Source organism: Hibiscus syriacus, unplaced genomic scaffold (assembly GCF_006381635.1).
Source record: "Hibiscus syriacus cultivar Baekdansim isolate YM2019G1 unplaced genomic scaffold, ASM638163v2 tig00110044_pilon, whole genome shotgun sequence".
NCBI classification, from domain to species: Eukaryota; Viridiplantae; Streptophyta; class Magnoliopsida; order Malvales; family Malvaceae; genus Hibiscus; species Hibiscus syriacus.
In genome coordinates, this window is record NW_024062574.1 from 1853155 (window position 1) to 1879811 (window position 26657).

The window sequence follows — 26657 nt, forward strand, 5'->3', positions numbered from 1 at the left end:
CTGGAAAATTTTCCAGTTTTCCTCTCCCGTTCTCCTTACTTCGAACTCCGATCTACTCGCCGTCCGACCTCCGATCGACGAGCCGAAACCACCATCGTGTTCGTTGCCAACCGAGGAACAAAACCCCTCAAACCTTTCGTCGTGAATCATCACCGTTCGTCGTGAATTTCAGTTGGAAGTATCGTCGGTAATAACTCGGTTTTAGTTGGTTTTTCATCGATTCACGACGATCGGGTCATCTGTTTACGACACCTCCCGCACCATCGTGTTCCTTGTGCCGTTCCGAGTCCACCGGTGTTCTTCTTTTTCTCCGGCGGCGGCGGCGCGTTGGGAGGTGAACCGGTCAAACTTCCCGATTTGTTGAAATCGAGCTCTCCGCCGTTCAAAATTGTGAACCGAGCTTTGTAAGTATCTCGAAATCGCTCAAAATAATTTTTAGAAATTTTTCCGGGATTTTATCACTGTTCACGCGCCCCCACGCGCCGCCACTGCGCGTGGGGAAGGAAAAAGTGACCGGTTTGACCGGTTTTGGAACTGTTTTGACCGGTTTGACGGTCACAACCCGACCCGACCCGTTGACCCGACCCGACCCGTTTACCCGACCCGTTGACCCGACCCGACCCGTTGACCCGACCGTTGACCGTTGACCCGTTGACCATTGACCGGAGTTGACCACTGTTGACCAAAACTTTGACCGGCTTTGATCGGGCATTAAACGACCTTTGACTTCGACCGAGTATACCTATCCTGACATTTTCGACGTTCCAAATCCGATTCCGCTGTCCGTTTTTCGAAATTCGAACCCGAAGGCCTCGTAATTGTCAGTCAAACCCGTTGACTTTGATTTTGACCAAAAAATTCCAAATTTCCGAAAAGTCATATTTTATGCTTTCGACGTCCTGAATCCGAATCCGAAGTCCGTTTCGCCAAATTCAAACCCGGTAAGCCGTCTTTCACTGATTTATCACCCGATTCGATCCGTTTATCGTAATTAAGCTCCGTTTCTGATATAATTTATGCTGATATGTATCTGAGGAATTATTGGAAGTTGAATTGAAGATCAAAGGCATTCGAATGGAATTTTATGGTCGATCAGTATTACAGGGAAATCGAGGTAATACTTTACTACCTCTTTATGCTTTATGGAACATGTTGATATTGGTAAATGCATGAATAAGATAATGTTGGTCACTTTTGTGGAGTTGAATAATTTATTCACTCGATATGAATGTGGTAGAAATCTGTAACTGAATACGGACGAATGACTAAGATAAGAGATTGATAATTGTTAGAATTAAATTACAAGTTTGTGATTGGTGATAAAGAAATCAGCTCTGGATTTGTAACTTATATTTTATATCATCAAGGGTTAAATGTTAAAGATACTTGGATGAAAAATTATGAGAATACTCCGATATGGTAAAATTACGAAAATTACCCTTATGTTGGAAAATGATAAGAATTGCCCCTGGAAGTTGGTTAATAACTCTGAAAAGACATATTGATCCGATATAACTACTGATGTGCATAAGAAATGTTAGTTTTATTTGGAAATTATGGATAACCGGTTTTAATCCTATGAGAGTTTGTGAAGGAATCATTTCAAAATCAAAGAATGTTCGGGAAAGCAATTGATCATAGGATCTCTAAATTATAATTATTTTCGTTAAGTGCTAATATTGAAATTATTTGGTTAAGAAATTACGAAAATGCCCTTGAGAGATAAAATAGTCTGAATTGACCCTGAATGAGAGAGTACTTTGAGGATTTGTACTTAACTCGATTAAGTACGAATTTAATTGTTAAGATCCTGTCTTTGTACAGAAAAATTTATAATATTCTGTTTGTAAAATCTGAGAAGACACTTGACCCGAAAATATTCGATAAGGGGTAAATACTTGAAGAGTAATTTATTGGAGGTATTCTGCTGACAGAATTGTTCGAAAGGACTGAAGTAAATGATAAGATTGAATTAAATAAAAGACCGGATGGAAGGAAATGATTGAAATATTCTAGAATTATAAAATGACCAAATTACCCCTGGAATGGAAATAACTCAAGAATGTCACCAAGCTCAGGAAGAATGGATATACTCAAGCTTTGAAATGAATAGAAAAAAAATGTTAAGCACCAAAATGACCAAAATGCCCTTATGACCTAGAATAAGTAAATGTCTTGGATTAATTAAGAAATCCAAATAAACATGGATGTTGTGCTACCAGTAAAAGTTGTGAAACGCAACTTAAGTGATTAACCAACGTTAGTACTATATCATTACCTGAATGATATAAGTATCACTTGAATGTTTGTTCATCAGCTCAAATTTGGATCGATGATAATTCTGGAAGTACTTGGCGCAGCTCAACTCTAGAGCGCATACAGTACTAATAAGTGAGTAGTCGTTAGTCAAATCAACCACGAATACCAGAATGACTTTATTATATGAATAAATTGAAATGAAATGTAGTACAACGTGTATTTGAAATTCAGAAACGTCTGAATTATTCTGGAAAACTTTAAAGTAATCGAGATAGACTTGCTTACCAAACGAACTAAGTAACATCAATGAGTAAGGATTAAATAGGTGATTTGATGAGTTTGGAACACTGTTGAACTTACATGATGAATTGTCATTATGGGTTATGAGCCATGGATCAAGTACGTCAGTATTTCCTGATATTGTTGAAACGTGGAAATGAAATAAAGACCGTTGGAAGATTTATTCAGTGATGATTATGGGGATGATCTATGGATCTGCACTATGGTATTAAAGAGTGAATACACTGGAAGGATAATGAATTGACTTGTTGACATGCATCAGTTTGAGACTTGTGTAACTCGAGTTGTTTGATAATATGATCGATAGTCGTAGATTGTAAATGACTTGAATCTTCGATTCTATATTTCATCTAAAATCACTTCGGTCATGTTTGAAAAAAAAAACAAGTAACGCAGATGGAAAAGATTCTGAATATCTCATTGGTTCAATTGGGCTGAAATCCTATGAATTTAAAGTATATTCCTGAATACCCCTGATTGTTTGGGTAATGGAATCACTCGCAGTAAATCTGAATTTAGAATTATTATGTAAAGGTTCCTGAACGTTTTCCTAAAGCACACGAAAATATAGTGGGATTCTAATGTATCAACATTAAATGTCTGGCTAGATCGGTTAGTAATCGATTCTCCTCAATAGGACCTTGTTCCAGGAATTCGATCAAATTTCATAAGTTTCATGTTATCCAAAATGATAACTACAATGGCCTCTGGAAATACTGGGATTCTCTAGTGTGTTCCCTACTTATTATTGAACTATTTTATTGGTTTTAATACGTGGTACACCGAATTCATTGGTTATTGTTTTATGGATGCACCAATTTAATGTGACAATTTATGGAATATGGCTGCTATCTAATTTTTGTTTTGAAATGGTATATGATTACCATGTTTTGGATTTATGGAATTTATGTCACGGTGCAATTGAATTTTGGAATTGAATTACGATGGAATAGCTCTGATCAAGCTAATGGGCCTAATGTGACTCTTGAGGGCCCCAAGATGTTTCATTAGGTCGGCTTTCCTTTGCTGTGTGCTTAGGGTAAGCTATATGGACTTATTGACTTGGGCTTAAGGATACAAGCTTCAGAGCCTATCCTTAAGTCGGCTTTCTTTTTGCTATGTGCATAAAGTAAGCTATATGGAAAATAATTTTGGCAACTATGATGGTGTACCAGAAAAGGGTTTAAACTATGATTTTCAAAAGTTAAACTCTTTTACGAAATTGTGATATTTACTGGACTATGATTTGTACCTATTATGATTTATTATACTGTTGGAACACACTAGACATCCTATTCGATCTCCTGAAAATGTCATACTTTGAAAGGTTTCTTATGAACTGAGATTCATGGCTTTACTCGATGAACTTCTAAGGGAACCCCAAATTATTCTACAAGCTGGTATACATATGATTCAATAAGGAAATTATATGGCTTTCTATTTATCTACATGTCATGTAGCATCATCTGGTAGTTCTGTATTACTGAGCTTTCCAAAGCTCACTCTATTACTCACCTTTTCAGGTTAAAACAATTGTACCAGTGCATCTATCGACTTCAGTAAGGGAGTTCTTCCGGCGTGGTTGCAGAGTATGGTATTTGTGATTAGGGGGCATGTAATTGTATTTTGATTTATATACAAGTTTGGAAATCTGTTTTATTTTTAAATAGTGATAAATGATTTTATAAGTTTACATGTTCTGATAAAAAGTTTTAAAATTTCCGTTATTTTTACGGTGGGTCACTCCGGTGACCCTAATGTGACTTCCCGAATCGGATCGGGCTACCCGCATCGGTTTGGGGTGTTACATAAACGATCAGTTTTTGTTCGTTTTAATACTTAAATTTTAGTTTTTGTTTCATTTAATACTCGTCGTTAAAAATTTAACGTGTTTAGTACCTAAATTATTAGTTTTGGTCTGTTATAGTACCTATACTATAATTTTTTATAACTTAACATTAAATTTTGAACGAGATATTAAAATGAAACAAAAACTAAAATTTTTAACGATAATATTAAAATGAAACAAAAATTACACCTTATGTATGGTTTAAAAAAATTTAGGTATTAAAATATACTAAAACTGATAATTTAGGTATTAAACGCATAATTTACCCTAAAATTTATTATTCGGGTTGGTAGTTAAGAAAATTATTATTCTTTTAGAGATCTTAAGTGAATTGATTACAAAATTATAAATAAGTAACATTTTATAACCATTTCATAATCATTTTAAAGATATATAAAATATGCCATTTAACTAAAATATTATTTTATAAATTATTTATTATTAGTATTAGATAAAATGGTGATATAATATGACATAATAACGAATTTAGTATTTGATATTTTATATAGTTATTGTATTTGGTTTAGTGTTAGTACACATGCATCTAGAGTTTTCTGTTTATTTATATATATATTTGTATTCTAATTTTTATATATAATTTTTCTTTTGTAATTGTATTTAACATAATTAGTAAAAAAAAACTCCTTTTCTCTCTACCCTACAAATTTTAGTGGCTTTTCCTTTCTTTTCTTTGATTATAGATAACTCTACCAATTTTAGTGTTGATCGTCATTGTTAGTTTCTTTTATCTATTTTTATATTATATCTTTATTTTTTATCATAATTTTTTAATAATTTTATTTTTATGAAATGTTTTATTTTGCTTTTATAGAATGTTTTTCTTGTTTTTAGGTACGTTTTCGGTTGTTTAATCGTTATTTTCGTTTATATTTTTTCTCAGGGTTAAATTTGATTTCACAACGACTGATCAAGATGACACTTTATTTATTATCATGTTGGTCTTCCTTGCTATGGACATTCGAATTGATTTGGATACGTGATTTACGTTAGTAGATAGTTTTCTCAGTTCGTTCGACTTTAATTTATGGTTTGTCGATAGTCTTTCAACAGCTACATTCTCTATTATGCTTGCAAACCTTCATTGTAATTCAAAATATTTCTTATTTTTCATAAAACTAACCGCTTTCTATAAAAATTTGTATTTAACACCAAGCCACCAATAATAAATATATCTTTTGAAGGATTATCAAATGGATACAAGTTTTTGAACAAATATTACTTTTGTAACACCCCAACCCGTATTCGACCCGGATACGAATCCGAGGTGTCACATTGACCTTTTAAAACATGTACTTGTATAAAATAGTGAGTAATTTAAAACTTTTATAACATATAAATGACTAATTTACATAAAAAAAACCATTTTCATTGTTACAAAACCAATCAGAGCGTGTATATTTCACTTATTTATTTACATATAACTATTCGAAACATTTATAAAACTGTTCATAGCTTAAACAATATATTCTTTTGAAACATGCCAACTAGAACTTTATATACTAAAATACATATTATTCACATCTTTTCTGATCTGACCTTTAGTAAGGATAACTGACCTGTCTTGCTCCACATTGCTCTTTACTCTTCTCGAAACCTACGTGTAAATCACTTACACGCTAAGTCAAATACTTAGTGAGGCATATAAACATATAAGGTAAACGGTAACTAATAATCATACCTAAACAATTACTACTATCATTTCATATCACTCGTACTTTTACATGTAACAAATATCTGCATACATATATGTCATTATCATATAACATATACCATAACCAATTGCACATATACATATCATGTCATGTAAACCATATATATATACTATCATAAAACACGTACACCCAAGCAACTATATTATCATCTTCATTTCTTTCTTATTTTATCACTATCATTGATTCCTTTCATCATATGGTCTTATAAGTTACCATTTGTACAATCAATATCGCACATGAAATTCCACAAGGAAACAAACATATTATCATATCACTTTATTAATATTATCTATTTAATAGCCCATGATCAATGAGAACTAATATGCGAGTACATAGAGGTTGTGCACTATGTTGTCACCACAGCTCTATAATTGCACCGAAGTGCCACATATAATTACACCGGAGTGCCGTGTAGAATTGCACCGTAGTGCCATATAATAATGTCCATAAGGACCACATATCATTCCTTAAGAATCATATACATATACTAGGGATCAAGTATGTGTCTCACCAGACTTCACACATGTTCCAAAGAATACATATATGTCCCGAAGGACCACATATCATTCCTTAAGAATCATATACATATGCCAATGATCAAGTATGTGTCTCACTAGACTTCACACATGTTCCAAAGAATACATATATGTCCCGAAGGACCACATAGACCCTCGACTCTTGGCATGCCAACTATACCCCTAGCTCTCATGACAATAACATGGGCATTATCTTTTATATCTTTTTGCATTCATGTAACCATATCATATATTCATATAAGCTCATGGTTCATTCACATATACATATAATCACGTAGTCATGTCAATTCTCATATGAGTTCATATTCATATAAACATAGGATTCACCCTCATGTATCACATATACTTTCTCTTTCATATGGCTCATAACATTTCTCACGTGTTCATATGACATGTAAATCATTGTCATCTTATCATGTTATCACATAAACATATCATCTTACAATACATACAAAAACACATCAATACATATTCACATATACCTATCATTCATTATCCTTATTATTCTTATCATCACCATTAATCCCTTTTACTTACCATATTCATATCAATAACATATACTCATGCACACATATAAATCATAACAAATACATACTTCTATGAATTCATGTTTTCACTATTGGAAATAGACTTATCACAAGTCTTATTTTCCTTGAACCTCATATACTAGAGAATGTACACTCACCTTAGCCTTGTTTGCTTTGAATCAATCTTAATCCTTAGATTGTTCCGGAACAAGCTTCATTCTATATCTACATCATAATAATACATTGATACATATCAGTATACTAATTGATATCTTCTAAATGTCATTCTTAGGCTAAAAGAAAAGCCCATTTCATCTTTTAATGAAGGTATGCATCGATGCACTGCACAGTGTATCGATGTATTCCCTATCGGTGCACCGATGCACTATATGTGCATCGGTGCATAAAATACATTTGATGTTTGTTTAATACTGTGATACATCGATGCATGCCTTATGCATCGATGCACCAATTGCATTCGATGTTTTTAGATTAAAAGAGTGCATCGATGCACTACATGTGCATCGATACACCTTCAAACAATTTCTGGGTTTTAACCTTGATGCATCGGTGCACTATGAATATGCATCGATGCACTCTGCACAGAATCCTCTTTTTGAACTCGAAAATTCATTCTTTTTGGATTAAATCCTTCATATTTCAACCCCTTTCATATTCCTAACTTTCATATACATACTTAAACTCATTAATATTCATTTATTTCATCTTTAACCTCAAAATTCCATCTTTCATATGGAAATCAATAATCATACCCAATTTTCCATGTTATCCAAACTTAATTCTAACACTTCTAACTTCTTATTCTTATAGATGACAAGTCAAATTCATCCTCCAAATTCATTTAAACCTTCTTATTCAAAATTTCACTTAAAAACTCATTTTCTTTAATCTCCTCTAACCTCTTCATCTTTGAGTTTTCACTTATCTTTAGACTTCTTTAAGCTTTCTTACTTTCCAAAGAATCAAAACCAACTTAAAATTCAAATAATAATCAACTTATAAAAATTCTCACCTTTGCTCTTGGCTTCCACGCGTGAAGAAGAAAGGAGAAGAAGAAAACTCTGGAAACTCATTTCCCTCATTTCCTACGTGTAAAATATATATCCCCACTATCACATTTTTTAATTCCTTAAATGATCAAATGACCATTTTACCCTTTAGTTCCTTTAATAATTACTAACAACTTTTAGGAAATACTTCCAAATAAATCACTGAACTAATTCATTCTTCTACTTTAGTCACCAAATTCTGAAACTTTACAATTTGATCACTAACCCATAGTTTGGGATGTTACAACTTTATATTTAGTTAAAATGTATAAAAAATATAAATAATAAATATATCCAAATTATAAAATAAATGTGTGAATTTATATATTATAAAAATTATATATATTAAGTTTCATTTAGGGATGGCAATGGATCCTAAACCTGACCCAAATTCATAGATCCAGATCCATTTTATAGGGTTTGGTTCCTAAAATTTTAGACCCGATAAATTCGGATCGGATATGGACTCTCTTATTAAAGTATTGATCCGGGTCCGGATATGACACTAGATATCGAGTCTAGACCCGTTTATAGAAACTCCCACCTTTTATTTTATAGGATGTTGATGATTTAAGTGGTGATGAAGAGTAGCATTCTAAGGAGGTAGAAGTGCAATATTCGACTTGCAACAATTGAATGTTTTTCGATCTACATTTTTTAATGTTTGTGTTATTCAAAAGATATTTGTATAATTGTGTTGGATTTTTTTTTAGACTTTAATTTATTATTTTTTATTATGTTACTAGTTGTATTAAAATTAATCTTTATTCCATTGGAGATATGTTGTGAAATTAGTCAATAATAATTTTATTACATTAAAAAATAAATTAAATGATCGTTTATTTAACAGACCCGTTTTGGATTCGTTTTAGACATAGATCCGTGAGATCTGTTAGATTTGTGTTTGGTTCACAATTTTTATGAGTTGTGGATCGGGGAATGATTTAGATCCAGTATGTGAAAATGGGTCTGGGTCTGGGTCTAGTTGGATCCGGTCCAGATTTGACCCTTTGTCATCCCTAGTTTCATTTTTTGTATTTATATAAAATTAAAAACTAAATTACAAATCAAATTATCTTACTTGATTAAAGAAATAATTATTAACCCGAATCTTCCACCACTAAAAATGATATAAAGTGTTTGACTTTTCATTGCGAAAATGTGTTTCAATAGTATATAATTTTTTTGGGTAAATTATGTATTTAGTGTCTAAACTACAGTTTTAATTCGTATTGGTTTTAAATTTTTTAAAGACTTAAATATACAAAATGTGTCAATGTATATTCGTTTTTTTAGTTCAGTGTCTAATGTTTTTTTTGTTCTAATTTGATGTCTAACATTTCATTCCGTTACTTAAAATGAGTCACGCCGTGTGACGGAATGTTAAATTTAACTGTTAACTCATTAAAAATGCCACGTGATAAATTTTTTAATATTAAAAAATAATTTTGCAAATTAAAAATAAATTAAAATGAAAAATAAAACGTTTATTGGGGAAAACCAAGGAACCATAACCCCCTTCCCCCGTCGCCCTCTCTTTCCTAACGATTGGTCTTTCTTCGTTTGTTCTTCCAAATCAAATCAATTCCACTTCTAACTTCTAAAAATCTCCATTTTTGATAAATTATTTAACTACGTTCTCTTTGATTCAAGGACCCCCAAGATTGTCTCTTTCCTTCCTTTTTGTGTTTATATTTCAGAAGATCCAGGGTGAAAACATATTAGATTTCTGGGTTTTGTTGTTTTTCTGCAATCAATTTAAGGAAATTACGTTTCTTTTTCCTTTTCTGGGTTCTCTCTTAAATGGCGGTGAAGATGATGAAGTGGCGACCATGACCGCCTCTGGTTTCGAAAAAGTACGAGGTGAAATTAATCGTGACGAGGCTGGAAGGTTGGGATTCGGTAAGGCAATGTGCAGAGAAGCCGAAGAAATTAACGGTGGAGATTCGATGGAAAGGTCCAAAGGCATCCCTCAGTTCTTTGAGGCGAACAGTGAAGAGGAATATCACGAAAGAAGTCGACAGCGTTAACGCGAACGACGTCGTTTTATGGGATGAGGAGTTTCAAACCCATTGTAGCTTATCGGCTTATAAAGACAACGCGTTTGATCGCTTTCTGTGTCCTAAATGTAAGTTTTTTAGAAAATTTTATGTATTATGAGAATTTATAGGTCTTGTCAGTCTAGTTCAGTTGGTAGATCACAAGGTTAAAAAATCTTATGGTCGTGAGATCGAGTCTCGGGCAATTCATAACGAAACGGAAGTTGTTCACAACCTAACGTTGGGGGCATCCTACTATATTATCTCTCCCCTTACCCTATTACATATGAAAATATGATCAACAAATTTAAAATTTAAGGGTTTTTAGTCATTTCAAATTTATTGAATTTTCTATGAATTTGTTCATGTCCATGTCTATGAATTTTGTTATTTTTTTTACATATTTACTTGACCAATCCTAAAACTTAAATCCTAAAACACAATTTAATCTAAATCAAAATTCTGAATCCAACGGAAATAAAAGAGTGGTATTACAAGAAACCAAAAAAAAAAAAAAAATAGAGACACAAAATTTCATACCTTCGAAGCCTATTGAGAAAAACTTCCAACAAACCCATTTTCAAATTCAAAAGCTAAACAGAAGCAAGGAGTCCCGAGATCTTTCTCAGTCAATGTCTTTTTCTACATTCCCTTCCCCCCTCCTCATAAAGATGGATTTCAAAAATGATTGGGGGATAATGGTGATAAATCAGAGTGTCGGGATTGAGTCACTAGTAGTTGCTGAGGCCGTTAGTTGCGAAGGGGCACCTCCACAGTGGTCGGAGATGTCTGATCGGAGGGCGATAGGGGAAGGGGTTCTAGTTCCTTCGACCAGTATGGGTAATTGATTTTTCCCCATTAAAATGTTTTTTTCGGTTTAATTTATTTTTTATTTGCAAAATTATTTTTAATATTAAAAAATATACCACGTGACATTTTTAATATGTTAACAATTAAATTTAACGGTCCGTCACGGTGTGATCCATTTTGAGTTACGGAATGAAACTTTAGGCACCAAACTGTAACGAAAAAATGTTAAACACTAAACTGGAAAAACGAGCATACACCGGGCACCTTTCGTATATTTAAGTCCTTTTAAAAATCACACATAATATTTAGTTTTTGTTTTATTTTTTTACGCACTGTTAAAAACTTAATATGTTTGGCACCTAAACTATTAATTTTGATATATTTTAGTATCTAAACTTTTAATTTTTTTTCAAAAATTAACTATAAATTTAAACATGGTACTAATGAAAAAAAAAATTAAACATTATGTATAATTTAGATACTAAACTCGTAATTTATCCTAAATTCTTTAGGGACCTTCAACCCATTTTCTGTGTATATAAATACTTAAAACCCTCGTTCTATCATTCCCTGACAATCGGGGAGGTAGAAGCCCTTGAAGCTCGAAAGTATTTCTAGAACTTCTGTCAAGACTCAAAGAGGTTCGTTTTCAACGTTTTTTTTGCAAATTCCAACTATTATGTTCTCCATTTTTCTGGGTTTGTGCTTAACACTCGGCTCCCTTGTTCTCATTTTGATCACAACTCTTGTATATATTTTCCGGGCTTCTGTTTTTGTTCAGAAATAGCTTGGTTTTATTGAAGATGGAAATTGATTCTGGGTCGGGAAAATCAAATGTTAAAATCCCAGAAGAAGGCAGTTCAATGAATATGGATTCCCAGGAACCCTCGGAAACAAAGGTAACTAAACGTGCCCTCCTTTTTATAAAGTAATTTCTAGTGAAACTATTGAAAATAAATGGTGAGTGGTTCTTGTAATCGGTATCCGACTTATTTGATTTTTCATTATGTAGGGAGACAGTGATGAAAAGGAGCAGCTTGCTGGTATTATGGACAAGTTAAATATCGAGTCGTCTTCAGACGGTTTCAAGAGAAAGCCAGTTATTATTATTGTTGTTGGAATGGCTGGTAAAACAAGGAACTTGAATTGGGTCTTCTTTTTAATGTTTACTGTACATTACATATTTTGGTCTCTAATTGAAATTCAAGTTACTAGCAACTTGTTCGAGTATGTTTGAATGTTGAAATGTGGTGTTTGATTTGGTTAGGGAGTGGGAAAACGACATTCCTCCATAGGCTGGTTTGCCACACTCAAGCTTCGAATATTAGGGGTTATGTGATGAATCTTGATCCTGCTGTAATGACCCTTCCATTCGGTGCTAATATCGATATAAGAGATACTGTTAAATATAAGGAAGTTATGAAGCAGTTCAATCTCGGACCTAATGGTGGAATCCTTACATCACTTAATTTGTTTGCTACCAAGTTTGCTGAGGTAAAATCTTTCGAAATTTCTGTATTAGATTTTGTGACGAACTGTCAAAACAATACCAATACTTTTGGTACTTGGATAACTAGTGTTGTCGTGAAGTTTATGTACTGGATTTTACTTCAAACTGTAATGGTGCTGGCATATACAGGCATCATTTATTTGCATCAATTCATGTACGTGCAGAATTGTCTTAGTAGCTGTTTTTGTCTCAAGTTAACTTGCATCAATGCATGTACCTGTATAGTTGTCTTAGTAGCTGTTTTTATCGTCTATATTCTCTCCATCGATTTGCTTGTTATATTCTTACTTTTTTTTGACACTTTTCCATTGTCATTTAAAGCAACTGACTTTGCAAATACCCAATCTCAGGTTATCTCGGTTATTGAGAGGCGAGCAGATCAACTTGACTATGTTCTTGTGGATACTCCAGGGCAGATTGAGATATTTACCTGGTCTGCTTCAGGGGCTATCATTACAGAAGCATTTGCTTCAACATTTCCTACTGTAGTCACTTACGTAGTCGATACACCTCGTTCAGCAAGCCCGGTTACCTTCATGAGCAACATGCTTTATGCTTGTAGCATACTTTACAAGACGAGGTTGCCTCTTGTGTTAGCATTCAACAAGACTGATGTTGCACAACATGAATTTGCTTTGGAGGTATATTTAATTTCCATATTAGATGCAAATATTTTGTTTTGGTATTTAGATAACATCTTGTGGATGCTGCCATTTAAGTTCATATTTGTTACAATTGCTAGGTTGTGTGTTGTGCTTTTCCCGAATTTTGTCAATCGTTCATTTGTTCATGATTCATCAGTTTTTATCCGTCACCAGATTTTTTCTGTTGACATGCAATATACGTAATGCTGTTTGCTTTCTTATCAATTTAGACTTTAAAAAGAAAAACAAATCGTTTGTGCAGTGGATGGAAGATTTCGAGGCATTTCAAGCGGCAATAAGGTCGGATAGTACATACACATCAGCTCTAACTGAGAGCCTGTCCCTATCCCTGGATGAATTTTATAGGAATTTACGATCTGTTGGAGTGTCGGCTATTTCTGGGGCCGGAATGAATGAATTCTTTAAAGCCATTGAAGCCAGTGCTGAGGAATACATGGAAAATTATAAGTATTACCTTTCTCTTTTAATCTTGCAAAATCAGTTTGGGAGTGTTTTAAAAGTTCATGGTAATTCCCCAAAGTTATTTGTATCTTGCTATCCTTGTTTATAGGGCTGACCTCGACAAGAGACGAACAGAAAAACAACGCCTAGAGGAAGAATGCCAGAAGGAGACCATGGATAAGTTGAGGAGGGATATGGAACAATCAAGAGGTGAAACTGTTGTCTTGAGTACTGGTTTGAAAGACAAAGATGAGAGAAGAAAGTCTATGATGAATCCCGAAGATGAAGTAGAAGAACCAGAGGACGAAGATGATGATTCTGTGAGGTTCAGTGAAGAGGATGAAGATCTTATAGATGAGGAGGATGAAGATGAAGAGATTGCCAGGTTCTCCTTCTAACATATGTTTAGCTCTGGCAGGACTAGCAGCACAACCATCGTATCGGATTTGTTGCGACTGTAAATTCTCTTTAAACTTCGTAGATGACCTTCACGATTTACGATTGGATCGATACACTATTTTGGGTGAATATTGTAGGTTCTTAAGAACAACTTTTTTCTGGATGAAAATGCTTAACTAGTTTGATGCTCGTTGTAAGCTTAACAGAAAAGCGAAGTAAATCTATGTGATATAGTAGTTTGATTTTCCCCAGTCATGTTATGTACTGCTCTAAGTGGCCTGGAAAGTAATTTGCAGTCGTTCGGTTTAGTTCGGAAAGAACCAAAACCCGTGTTAATCGAGTCTTTTGATGCTGTTATCGGTTCTGTGAACATAATAACTATATAATCCCAATCTGTTTGCATGTAGTGTAAGGCAAGTGCTGTATGATTGTTTGGTTTTTCACACTATTTTCAGTCCCTCTATGCAAATAACCTAATATAGGATCGAATCATACGACAAGATGAAGAACACTCGAGGGACACACTATTGCTGACGACCTCACAAGTTGTGTGCAAACAAGATAACACACATCAACAGCCGAAACCAACATAAAAAGTGCATGAAACCTTAACATTCTTCTCTCTTTGATTCGAACCGTAAGTTCTTCTTCCGACGGAATCTTTCCGCCGCTCTTTTTGGTTGTCCCAGCCATGCCGTAAGCTCATCCTGAGATATGTAGTTAGACCATATTATCAAACTAATAAACCAGTAAGTTGACAGTCATCTTAAGGGTAATGCAATTAACATGCTTGACTCTCAAGAAATCATAATGAACAATGTAAAGTTGAGTCTTACCTCGAGAAAATCGTGGTTGGAGATGTACTGGCTCTCGACAGAGCATGATCCCCCCTATGTTATCGGTGATGGAGTTCTTCGAATCTCGTTGTGTGCCCTGTTTGTTTCCCTCTGGGCAATTACAGGAAGGGAAATGATAGATAACAAAGGGAAAATTATGCCTCTAAAAAAACCTTATGAATCAATAACTTGCTAACAATCCACCATTAATCAATGATAAACAACAAACGATTCAGTGTCATACCAGTTATGCAGGCAACATAAAATCCTGTTCCTCCTAGTCCTTGCTCCCACTTCGCAAGCCTCAATTGCAGGAAAAATCCTTCGAGACGTGGGACTGATATTCGTGAATTCTTCCACCAGACATCGACACAGAATTAAAAATTGAAATGAAGATTAAATTAGGTAACATAAAAAAACATTAGTGATAATATCTTCATGTTTTAATATGATTTTACCAGTGGAAATGATGGTCTACTTCAGGATGTCTGTCCGCGATAAACGAAGCTTCCTCATGGCATCGAATATTACCTTTGGTGTATCTGTATCCTGCTGATTGGTTGAAGTATCCCAAGGTTTGATTTCCTTGGAACTGGAACCTACATATTTCTTTTTCACATTTGTGTTTGATTTCATTCTGTCTACAATAACTTCATAGAGTACGAGGGCCTTTTCCAGTATCAATCCGAACTATCTGTCCAGCTATCGCTTCTTGGTTTTCGTCTAAAAGCTTTCTCTTCAAATCTTGCATAACATTGCACTTCACCGAAACTAGACGAAGAAGCCCTACAAGCTGAGTGATGTTGAACTTTTGATGCAGTAGGGCATATGACAGCCCAATGACCGAGTTCAAAGCATCTAAAACACGAGCAAGATAATTCTTCGAATCTATTAGATGACTTCATATTCCTCAGATATTCAATTTCATTATCTGTTATATCTGGACAATATTCCAAATGATGGCCCTTCCTCCCACAAAAGAAACATGTGACAGTCAACGAGGTTTAATTGTCGAGAACACCAGAAGGCATGATGTGCTTGAGAGCGTGTAATCTCCTAGAGCAAAAAGAAGCCATCATCTCTGAATCGTTCGACCTAAGGCATTGTAAACCAATTGAAATGGATGCCTCCATTTCAGTTGCAGAAGGTAATTCTTTACCCGAACGGGTTAGCTGCTCTTCGGGGCCTTGCTGCCTAGTCCCTGCAGTCTTGAGGCTGTTGGGAATATTATCATTGTTCTGGTAGCAAGGAGTGTGTTTCAAAAAGTCACTCAAGCACTCAACAGCGCCAGCAGTATCCCTGTTCGACAACGAGCTAAAAGACTTGGGAGTAAACAGAGTTATCCACAAGCTCCCTGGAAGATTGCTTTTATGACCACTGTTATGAACCATCTTTGCTTCTGATGGTGCGTCCAAATCAGTTTACCTAAAGAAGAACTAGTGCTTGCTTTTTCTTCATCACATCCACAGGCAAATTGTTCGAACTCGTATTCTGTGCAATATTTTCCTCGTTACTTCTCTTACTCGGACCTACCCTGTCACCACAAATTGGTTTTTTGAACCTTTCATTAAACACATTAAGGAAGTTTAGGTTTTCTCCATGACAAGTGACTGAAGTAGCATTGATGTCACAAATCTTGTTAGTTGGATCGAGTCCAGCTTGATCAATTTCAAGTAGTGATGTTCCTTGACCTTGGTGTGAAAAACAGATTGGAAACCGAACTTCCGCACCCCGGATCTCGTTTCGTATTGCTTGCATCAAGATTCTCGATGGCACTCCCGTGTGCCTTATTGGTATTTGCAGCAGTAAGCATAAGAGAGGGCGTTTCGTCTTTCGCTTTCAAGAACCCTTTCATCATATTTGATATCCAGTTCATGAAGGGACTATCTTGTTTCACTCTTTTGCTCCCAACAATCAACTCTTGCTCAAAGCCCTTCCGTCTTTTGCCTGTAGAGAATAATGCAGCACTGTTACAACTTTCAACACTCTCGTCGCTGTCATCGACCTCGGCTTTCGACATCATCCCTTTAACATCTCCATCAGATAAAGTTTTTTCCTTTCCTTTTCTTCTGCATCTATGGGTTCCGCCATTAGTCAGAGAATGCTTGCCAGCGGACACATTCTACGATTGTATCCCCTCATGGTGCTCATAGTCCTTTTCAGCTTCAGCAGAAGTCAATTTGTTCTCTGGAGGTCCAGATGCTCCACACTCATTGTTGGTTTGAACTTCAGATGCCAAAACCATCTCCATCCGTGCCAACCAAGTCTGATGACCGACATCTCCGACTTCATTTGCGGGATCATCGAATAAAGACTCGATTCGTGCCACTTCTGTTTTTTGGTCAAGTAAAGAACATATCAGTTACATGTCAAGTGCATCAGCAATTTGCAAGGACATCAAAAAGCAAACCATGAACACATAAATAGTTTATGCAAACATAACATGCCTTGTAAAGAATCGTCATTATCGATCTGTGGCTCATGGCACAACCGGATGCCATCGTTATCTCCGGCCGATTTGTCCAAGTAGTCCATGTCTAAAACTTTAGCATTCAGATCAAGGAATGTAGAGGAGGATGTATTGGTTTGCTGATTCACCATATTACTCGCTCCTGCAGCCCGGAGAAGGGAATGTTCATTGTCCAAAAAGCTGCATTCGGTACATTTGAGACAGAGACCTCTGTGTGGAGACCAAACTATTTCGGACAAGGGATCGGCGGCCACGAAATTCACGATGATACTTGAAGCTGCATTTGCACCTGCACCGAGATCATTGCTGGTCCTTCTCGCGATCGTGTAACCGGAACACCCCAGTGCAAGGCCTAAATCGGTCCCCGGTTCTAGGTTTTCGTTCTCCATGTTCGGTTTCGAACAATGATTCCTTCGATCCGCAATCCTGAAATCCAAGGGAAGTTAATGTCATGTGGCAAGAACATATAGACATGTCTAGCAGCAGTTAAACTACATGGAACCCGAGTTTGATCTCACATAACATTTCAAGTGAACCACCATGGATATATAACTTAATCAACAAATTTTTTCGGTATTTCGAAGAAAAGATCTCGGATTTGAATCAACAGCAAATGCAATCCCACCATTGAAATCCAACATCAAGCATCCAAATTCCATTCTATTGAACATGATAAAGAGTTGGAGAAACATAACATTTCATATTCGTATTCGAGATATATACGAATATTTCTAATATCATGAAAACTAAGCATACTCGTATCATATCCGAATTCGAGTAACATAATCTAGTTACTCCTACTGGCTACTGCAGCATCACCACATAAATCAACTCCTAAATATATACATACATACATATATATATAAACAGAAGTAAATCAAATGAAAGTTCTGATGAATGCAGAAAGAAGAAGAAGAAAACTACAGAAAAAAAACCCAAAAGCTGAGAAGAAAGAAGCTACCGACAATAAATATGATCCCTTTGGCATATTATTTATATAAGGCTCACAGGAAATGAAAAAATGAGTAATTAAAGACGAGAAGAAAGTGTTTTGAAGCTAAAAGTAGGTGCTGCCATGGAAATGGATCACCAATCTTGTATGCAACTGCAACTTGGAGCAGTTTTCATGGAAGTGAAGGTGGATTCCAAGCTTTTTGAAGGATTCTGCAGCATGAGGTACAGGTATTGTCACGTTGATAAGTGTGTGTGTGTGTGTATATATATAACAGGGTAAAACTATCATAAAAGTTATCGGATTACATTGTGATTCCTATACTTGGAAAATAAGTATATTCACCCCTTTATATTATAAACATTAACAAAATAGTCCGTGTCTATACGCATGATTTTATGTTTGAGGATGAATTTATAAAATTTTGAGAGGGGTGGATTTATAAAATTTTAGAGCACAAAAATAGGTTATTAATAAAAAAATGTAAAGAAAAATATCTAAATTATTTGATAATTTAAAATTTACATAGAATGATTGCCTATTAATGTAAATGAACAAAGTGTTCGATGAACCGTTCTTATAACGTTTGTTTATTAAGCTAAATATATAAGTATGAACAATTTTTTTATGTACATTTAATAAAACGAAAGAGCACATATATGTTTGATTCGTTTATGTTTACAAACAAGTTCATTTATTGGCTCGTTTACACGGTACTTTTTTCCTTTTATTTTGTGTACGTTTAAAATATTGGTGAAGGTAGAGACTAAACTGAACACGAGGTAAATTTTAGAAATCAAACTGTAAAATTTAAAAAATTTAAAGATTAAAGGTGTAATTTCACTACTTTTCTTTGCCTGGTACATTAAAGGATAGGAAAATGATGCAATCAATTTATTCATAAACATTAAATGAATCGAACACGAATATTTTTAAAATTAAATAGCGAATGCAAATTATTATTTGAATATTATTATTCATAATAATTGGAATTTGAATAAAGATATTTATTGTTTCAATCTATTTTATTTTTGTATACTGAAATTATATATTTGAATTATTTATCTATTTTAATTTTAGAATTTTTTTTATTAGCTTACTAGATTAAGGTATTTTGCATATATAAACAAATGATATATAATTCATTTTAATTGATTAATTGTTTTAGAAAAGAGAGAGTAAATTTTAAATTATTATAGTTTTAGTTATATTTAGGAACTATTATGGATTGAATTAGTTGATCTGAATGAAATTTTGATGAAGAATTCGATTTTGTAGATCGGATCAGATTGAAACTCGTCAAATTTGAATTAAATATCCATTTCTATTTATCCTTTCATCTTTGGTACAGTTTGAATGAGTGACCTCAGTCGAAAAATTATTTGTTTATCTATAAATCTGTGGTGAATATAAGATAATAGATGTTCAAAGACTCTCAATCATTTGATAATAAACACTCGTATTTTTATATGAGCGATGTTTGAGTTCGAAACTTCAAAACATAACGACAAATCTCTTAATTATTAAAGTTACTCTATTCGTGTCCTAAACTATCTTGTCTAACCATTAGGTCCCAGATCAATGAACATATGGAAACAATTCTCTAGATCAATTCTCCAGATCTGATGTCTACATATAGGAGTTGTTCGAGTTTTACTTTGTCAAATTTCGGTCAATATTCAAATAGAATGGATTAGATTTGAATGTTTAAGAAGTAAAAATGAGTTATTTGATATTTAATTCGAAAAAAATAATATTGAATTTTTAATAAATTAAATAATTACAAAAAATATTAATTGTCTATTTTACTATGAGTGCCCACCCTGAAATTCTATTTGTACCCACCTCATACGAAAAATTTCAATAATTAATGTGTGTGCCTACCCTAAAAAATATTTCTAGATCCATCTATGGAGTGCTCTTGGTTGAGTCGATCGACTATTAAAAATTACAAAATGGTCACCTGACTATTCATTATGTTTCAAATTCATCGTTTTCCTTTAAAAATTAGGCGATATTCCGAGTTGAACGTTAATTTGTTAATTGCGATATGATAAAAGTTGATTTCAAAATCTCATATGACTATCATATCTCCGTCACCATGTTAACGTCCGACTTAAACAACTATAATTTTTTTAACGAAAAAGGACGAGTCTGGAATATAATGAATAGTCGGATGACCATTTTGTAACAATACATGCATTTGTTAAAAAATATTTTAGTTATTGACAATACATATACTGTAGATATAACTATTCAAATTTAAATTCTCCAAAAAAATATTTTTTATCATTAAAACCGCTCGATAGACTCGATATATATATTTTAAAACATCGTCTTCAATTTTGAAAAATAAAATAAAGGTAATATATGACTTTATGGAGCATAGGAATCACTTTTGTTGTAATGCACACTCAAGATGTCTTCATCTCTTTTGACCACTCTTAATTATTATTGCAATTATTATTATTTTATTAAAAAAATATTAAAAATTGTACGGATAATAATTTTGAACTCAGTCTTTAGCCAAAATCTATGAAAACCCTAAAGCTAGAATTTATATAAATCTATAAACCATTAAATAATTTCGGTTCAAGGCTAAAACTTCTTTTTATGCATATTTTTTTCCTTTATTAAAATTAATCAAAGGATTAAATTGATTAAATTGAAAGGTTTAGGTGGTTGATAGGGGAATATCTCCCTCTCATGCAACTAGTAAAGTTAAAGTTGCTCCTAACCTTATATTCTTTGCAACTCTCCACAAGCAAAGCTAATTTAGAACACAAAAAGAAAAACCAACTGCTACAAGATCAAACACAACTTTTTTCCCTTTGATTTCTTCTTTTAGACATTTTTCACACAATGTGCTTAAACTCGATTCGAATTATTGTTTTCCCGATGAATTTAATAGCGTCGGAGAAAAAAATGAGTAGGAGTTTAATATAACAATTCGATAAAACTAATGACTATCTGTAACACCCTCATGACCATTTTGTAATTGTTTGATGAATTTAAGGGTAAACTACATATTTTGTACCTAATTTATCAGTTTTGATCCGTTTTAGTACCTAAATTTTTAATTTTGTTCAAAACCATACCTAATGTTTAGTTTTTATTTTGTTTTAGTACTCTCATTGTTAAAAACTTAATGTGTTTAGTACTTAAACTATCAATTTTGGTTCGTTTTAGTACATAAACTTTCAATTTTTTTTCAAAACTTAATGTTAAATTTTGAACGGGATACTAAAATGAAACAAAAAGTAAAATTTACGTATGGTTTTGAAAATATTAAAAGTTTAGGTACTAAAACGGATCAAAACAGATAGTTTAGGTACTAAACGTGTAATTTAACCTAAAATTAATGATCATTGTTGTAAGTTTTTAAAGTTCAATAGCTAAAAAGGCCACTTAATCATAATTTAGTGGCCTTCGGTGTACTTTACCCAAATGCTTGTTATCACTTGAAAATCCAAAATTCTTTGGGAATATGGTGAACACACACACATACAGACATACATATACATACATACATACATACATACATACATACATATACATACATACATATACATATACATATACATATATATATATATATATGAAAATCTGCAGGCATTCATCTTTAGAACATCATATCAATAGCAAAGCTTCAAGAGAAAATTCAAGAACAAAAACTCCCTTAAAATTTACTTCCAATAAGCAAATAACAACATTCCGATACTTAATAAAGCTTGAAATGTTAACCAGAAAAGCAACTACTGACCTCAGATTTTCATCAATGTAACAAAACGAAAATCAGGGTTTCGACCCTCGAATCGTCCGGTCAGCCCATGCATTCGCCCGAGAGATATCTCGAGTTAGGGGGAATGAAGCCTGGTCCGAGATCATTCGAGACGAAGTCGTAAGACCCCTTTGAAATAAATGACCTCGAACCAGACTACATTCTCCGTAACTGTTGGAGGCTTCCGAGAGGAGAAAAGAAAGAGAGATGCAAGCAAAGGGAAAAGAGGCTGATCGATATTTTGATTTAGCCATGCAATGATTTAGGGTTTATCTTTTTTGGTGCTTAGAGGGGCCTTTATATACGTGAGGATGAGGCTCTCATGATGTGGCTTAGATGACAAATGACCTTTGCCCTTTTTCACTGGTTTCGAGTATTTTTTTTTGAACTTTCATGTTTGAATTTCGTAGGGTTTATGTTTGACGTTCGAACATTTATTCTCGATTTAAGAACATGGTCGAGGTTAGATAATGGGAGGGGCTAAATTGTTTGACTTCAAAGTTAATAGGGGTTGAGATTTTGAAATAAATATATATATAACTGATGTTTAACTTTTTGAACGTGGGATTAAATCTCAAACTTCATTAAAGTACAAGGACCGGATGTTAATTTTAACCGATTTGTTTTAGGGAGATCACATGAATATGAAAATATAAAAAAATATTAAAAAAATAAAACAAACTAACAAATGTAGATAAAAAAAGCTTATACCGTGTATATAAAGTATCTTCTTTCAAATCCCGATAATTAGGGGTGTGCAAAATTACCCGACCCGGTTGACCCGACCCGCCGACCCGCCGACCCGGATATAAAAAAAACCGGGTAATTCTCTAAAAAAAATTACCCGGCCGGGTCGGGTACCCGGCCCGACATTTCCCGGGTCGGGCCCGGGTCACAAAATATAGTTTTTCCGGGTACCCGGTTACCCGAGTACCCGGTTAGTTTTTATTTTTTTTTATTTTTTTATATATAATTATATAAAATATAATGAATTATTTATATTATGGATTATTATATTTTATATTTCGAACTTTTAAATTTTATGTTCGGATATTAGAGTATGTAATTCGAAGTTTCGAACATTTAAATTTGTGTATATATTTTTTTAAATTAATAATTTGAAAATAAAAAAATTAAAAACCGGGTATCGGGTACCCGCAAAATCCGGGTACCCGATTACCGGGTACCCGTAACATCCGGGTTGGGACACGGGCCGAAAAATCGTCGACCCGGAAGTTCCGGGTACCCGGAAATCGGGTACCTGAAAATCCGGGTACCCGGATTTGCACACCCCTACCGATAACAGGGAGACATACAAGGAAAAAATGAGTTGTATATTTTAATTCTTCGCTAATTAGATGGTGAAGATTAAAGATCATAGTGGTTTGTGATTTTACGAATTTCGAGTTTAAGATTGAGTTTTTAAAATGATTTAAGTCAAATCTAAGTTGATAAAATAAAACAAGACAATAGGACGAATTCGTCGATATCATGAGTGATTGAAGAGGATGCCTGAAAATAGTAATCACAGTGTCGGCGTGACGCATGAATGAAACTGTAAAACTTCAATCTTCAAATAAAGATAACATAAGAAAAAAAAAAGGGAAAAAATGGTATGAACGACACATGGATTCTATTTCAATAAACATGTATCAATATTAGTAAAGATGAATGTCATGCTACCCTTTCATTTATGTTAGCAAATCGAAAGTTTAACGAATAAACCAAATCTTTTTAAAACTCTATTGATCAAAATAAAAGTGGAAAGAAAATTGGATGATGAAATTCGTAATTTACTCTTATATTTTTCTTTTCCAGCTTGAAGGAAATGCCATAAATAGTTATTCCAAGCTTAAATAGAAAGAAATGGCTGTCCCTTTTTCCCATATGTATGGGGTAAGGAGGATGTAAGATAGTAGGTTTTAAGAGCAGCTTCCGTAAGAGACCTCCGAATTATGAAATGCCCTCCGTGGGACTCAATCCCACGACCTCAAGGTTAAGAACCTTGTGCTCTACCAACTGAGTTGGATGGTCATTTCTTACTTAAATAGAAAGAAATACAGGCTGTAAAACCTTTAGCTGTGGTAAAACAAATCAAGTTGGAACCAAAAAAGGGGAAATTTTAATTATATTATATTATTATATATTATTTGTTTAATCATTCCCTAATTTCACAAAAGTCATCTACTTTGAATTGGAAAATAAATTAATAATTTGATATTATAAGAAATATTATTCTATTAACCCATATCCATTGCCTTCTTTTACTAGTAATGCAATTATTTGAAGCTTATTAATTTTGTTTTCCTTGTGATGGAAGCTAAGACATTTTCTTTGACATTTGTGTCCGAATTCGTTCCACGAAAAATGACTTACGAAAAATAATTTGATTGACGGAAAACAACCTAATGATGAATAAAAAACAAGATCGTTTTCAATGCCAAGGTTAACCTACAATTATATTTAGTGACACTTTTATTAAAGATGCGGATTTAAAAAATCATATTAAAAATTTTGAGAAGTGCAAAATTATAAAATTTTCAAAAAATAGATAATCAATAAAAAAATAAAGAAAATGAATAAATTATGAGTATTTGAAATTTTTAGACTTCGACCGCAACCTCACCACCCTTCGGTCCATCCCTTTTTATACCTAAATTAAAAGCATTGCTAATTGTGAAGGAAGTGAGATGGTGTAGAAAGCAACTACTCTACATGGGAAAAGCATGTTATGGAACACCAAAAATTTAAAGCCACAATCCCTTTTGACTAGAAAATTTGCCAGCACTAGTGAGTCATTTTGTTCTCAGAAAGTAATCTTTTGCTGTCATGTCACCATATATATATCGAAATGATCCATATACACGGTGTAAAACTCTTTTTATACATAAATATAATCATGGGATGAATCTGAATAGATGACGGAGATTAAAACTCCGTGCGTTAGCATTATCCTCTCTCTTTCTGCCATTCATTCAGATTCATTCGATGGTTATATATTATATATTGACACAAAAAACAATCAACACTATGTGCTTTACACTATATTGGCATCCTGTTCTCTTTTTCTTGAAGACCTTTCCATGATGATGCTTGCATAACTAAGCAAAATACGTGTCTACATATCATGCAAAAGCACAACTTCCACCTTAACAAAAGCATCCCCTTAATGGCCCCATCTACGCACCTTTATCTTCATTGTTCACCTCTTAATGGAGGCAAAAGGCATTACTCTCAATTCACACATTACCCATAAACCAGACAATTTGAATGCACAAATCTTCACAAAGTTCAAAAGGTTTCGACAATGGTTATAGAAAACATAGAAAGAAATGATTCCTCCAAGAGGGTAAACTAGATGCACCTGACCTATGTTAACCCGTCACTCGTCCCAGTACATATCCCTATACGGGTCGAACATGTTGGACACGATACTCCAACAAAAATAAACGTATGTGCTACCTTTCCCCATCAGCTCAAACAAAGCAGGAAACCTATGCTTAGATTTATTGGATTGTTCATAAAAGTGAACTAGGAGTTTCTTTACTTTGTGAAAGATTACAACAAATAAGTTTTTTTTATACATGAAAAGGTTATAACTTACAGAGATTTCTCACATGATAACAAAACCGAAAAAAAGCAACAAGTCTTGGCAACTCAAAGAAAACATGATATTTATTATTTAGAGGAGTCACAAGAAACCATGAGAGCAAACCCTTATCTCCTTTAAAATTGGACAACTCACCCGAAACACAAAACAGCATCTGAACAAACAGCATATGAAATGTTACGCACATGAAGAGAGATCAACAATGAACCAGGCACTTATTTCTGATATATTTTAACCATGCTAAATGACATTAAAAGGAATTTGCAGTATACCATTTTCAGCTCAACAGTTGGTGGTGGTCCTTCGTGACAGAAGCTTAACGTTCGGCTTGCCTTGAATGTCAAGCTCTTTCTGAATTGCCATAGAAACCAACCAACAAAAATGTAGAAAATGGTTATGGTTTCTGATATATTTTTAACCATGCTAAATGACATTAAAAAGAATTTGCAGTATACCATTTTCAGCTCAACAGTTGGTGGAGGTCCTTCGTAACAGAAGCTTAACGTTCTGCTTGCCTTGAATGTCAAGCTCTTTCTGAATTGCCATAGAAACCAACCAACAAAAATGTAGAGAATGGTTATGGTAAATCATAAATATGACCATGGACTAACAGAAAACAAACAGAACAGCAAGATTGCATATCTATATCGCTTAAAATATTAGGAAATTGAAGTGTTTAAGTGAACACACATTTCATTGTTGCTCTTGAAATATAGCAAGATTTAACATGGAAGATTCAATTATTCTTTCTAAAGCTTCAACAGCAATGTTTGATGAGAAACAGACATCTTAAGTGAGATCTTCTATGGAGAGTCGAATAGCACATCAAAGTTATGACAGAAAAAGAATACTAATAAAGAAAATATTTCA

The 26657-nt window shown here is 33.8% G+C and overlaps 3 protein-coding genes and 1 long non-coding RNA gene across 6 annotated transcripts; 1 reads left to right on the forward strand and 3 right to left on the reverse strand.

Moving 5' to 3' along the window:
- Positions 1–416: 416 nt before the first annotated feature.
- LOC120213859 (GPN-loop GTPase QQT2-like) lies at positions 417–14301 on the forward strand. Of its 2 annotated transcripts, XM_039211908.1 has the most exons (9): positions 417–422; positions 11745–11764; positions 11903–12022; positions 12136–12250; positions 12391–12617; positions 12984–13274; positions 13540–13745; positions 13849–14153; positions 14188–14301. In XM_039211908.1, exons 3-8 carry the CDS (start codon positions 11927–11929, stop codon positions 14135–14137), a joined length of 1224 nt encoding a protein of 407 aa, XP_039067839.1. In that variant the 5' UTR covers positions 417–422; positions 11745–11764; positions 11903–11926; the 3' UTR covers positions 14138–14153; positions 14188–14301. The 2 variants fall into 2 exon arrangements, with proteins under 2 accessions (XP_039067839.1, XP_039067838.1); XM_039211907.1 differs by lacking the exon at positions 417–422 and having other exon boundaries at positions 11687–11764; positions 11905–12022.
- Positions 14302–14663: 362 nt separating this feature from the next.
- Positions 14664–15639, reverse strand: LOC120213860. Its single transcript, XM_039211909.1, has 4 exons — positions 15453–15639; positions 15219–15334; positions 14975–15085; positions 14664–14845 (listed from the first exon to the last, which is right to left on the reverse strand). The coding sequence occupies exons 1-4, from the start codon at positions 15608–15610 to the stop codon at positions 14841–14843; spliced, it is 390 nt and encodes a 129-aa protein (XP_039067840.1). The 5' UTR covers positions 15611–15639; the 3' UTR covers positions 14664–14840.
- A 760-nt stretch (positions 15640–16399) lies between these two features.
- On the reverse strand, positions 16400–17833 carry LOC120213653. Its single transcript, XM_039211735.1, has 4 exons — positions 17422–17833; positions 17101–17305; positions 16666–17049; positions 16400–16508 (listed from the first exon to the last, which is right to left on the reverse strand). The coding sequence occupies exons 1-4, from the start codon at positions 17831–17833 to the stop codon at positions 16400–16402; spliced, it is 1110 nt and encodes a 369-aa protein (XP_039067666.1).
- Positions 17834–25809: 7976 nt separating this feature from the next.
- On the reverse strand, positions 25810–26327 carry LOC120213862. Of its 2 annotated transcripts, XR_005524816.1 has the most exons (3): positions 26243–26327; positions 26060–26138; positions 25810–25941 (listed from the first exon to the last, which is right to left on the reverse strand). It is a non-coding gene; the product is annotated as an uncharacterized LOC120213862 (long non-coding RNA). The 2 variants fall into 2 exon arrangements; XR_005524815.1 differs by having other exon boundaries at positions 25810–26138.
- Between the last annotated feature and the right edge of the window lie 330 nt (positions 26328–26657).

Bases quoted from the DNA above. Each gene is read 5' to 3' on its own strand.
- LOC120213653 (XM_039211735.1), bottom strand. From the start codon at position 17,833: ATGGAGAACGAAAACCTAGAACCGGGGACCGATTTAGGCCTTGCACTG. The intron at 17,050-17,100 runs GTAGAATGTGTC...CGGAACCCATAG, and splicing joins CACCATGAGGGGATACAATC to ATGCAGAAGAAAAGGAAAGG. The intron at 16,509-16,665 runs GTCAAGGAACAT...TTGTGGTGACAG, and splicing joins AATCTGTTTTTCACACCAAG to GGTAGGTCCGAGTAAGAGAA.
- LOC120213860 (XM_039211909.1), bottom strand. From the start codon at position 15,610: ATGAAATCAAACACAAATGTGAAAAAGAAATATGTAGGTTCCAGTTCC. The intron at 15,335-15,452 runs GTAGACCATCAT...TGTCGATGTCTG, and splicing joins TCGCGGACAGACATCCTGAA to GTGGAAGAATTCACGAATAT. The intron at 15,086-15,218 runs GTATGACACTGA...GTAATTGCCCAG, and splicing joins TTATGTTGCCTGCATAACTG to AGGGAAACAAACAGGGCACA.
- LOC120213859 (XM_039211908.1), top strand. From the start codon at position 11,927: ATGGAAATTGATTCTGGGTCGGGAAAATCAAATGTTAAAATCCCAGAA. The intron at 12,618-12,983 runs GTAAAATCTTTC...ACCCAATCTCAG, and splicing joins TTGCTACCAAGTTTGCTGAG to GTTATCTCGGTTATTGAGAG. The intron at 13,746-13,848 runs GTATTACCTTTC...CCTTGTTTATAG, and splicing joins GAATACATGGAAAATTATAA to GGCTGACCTCGACAAGAGAC.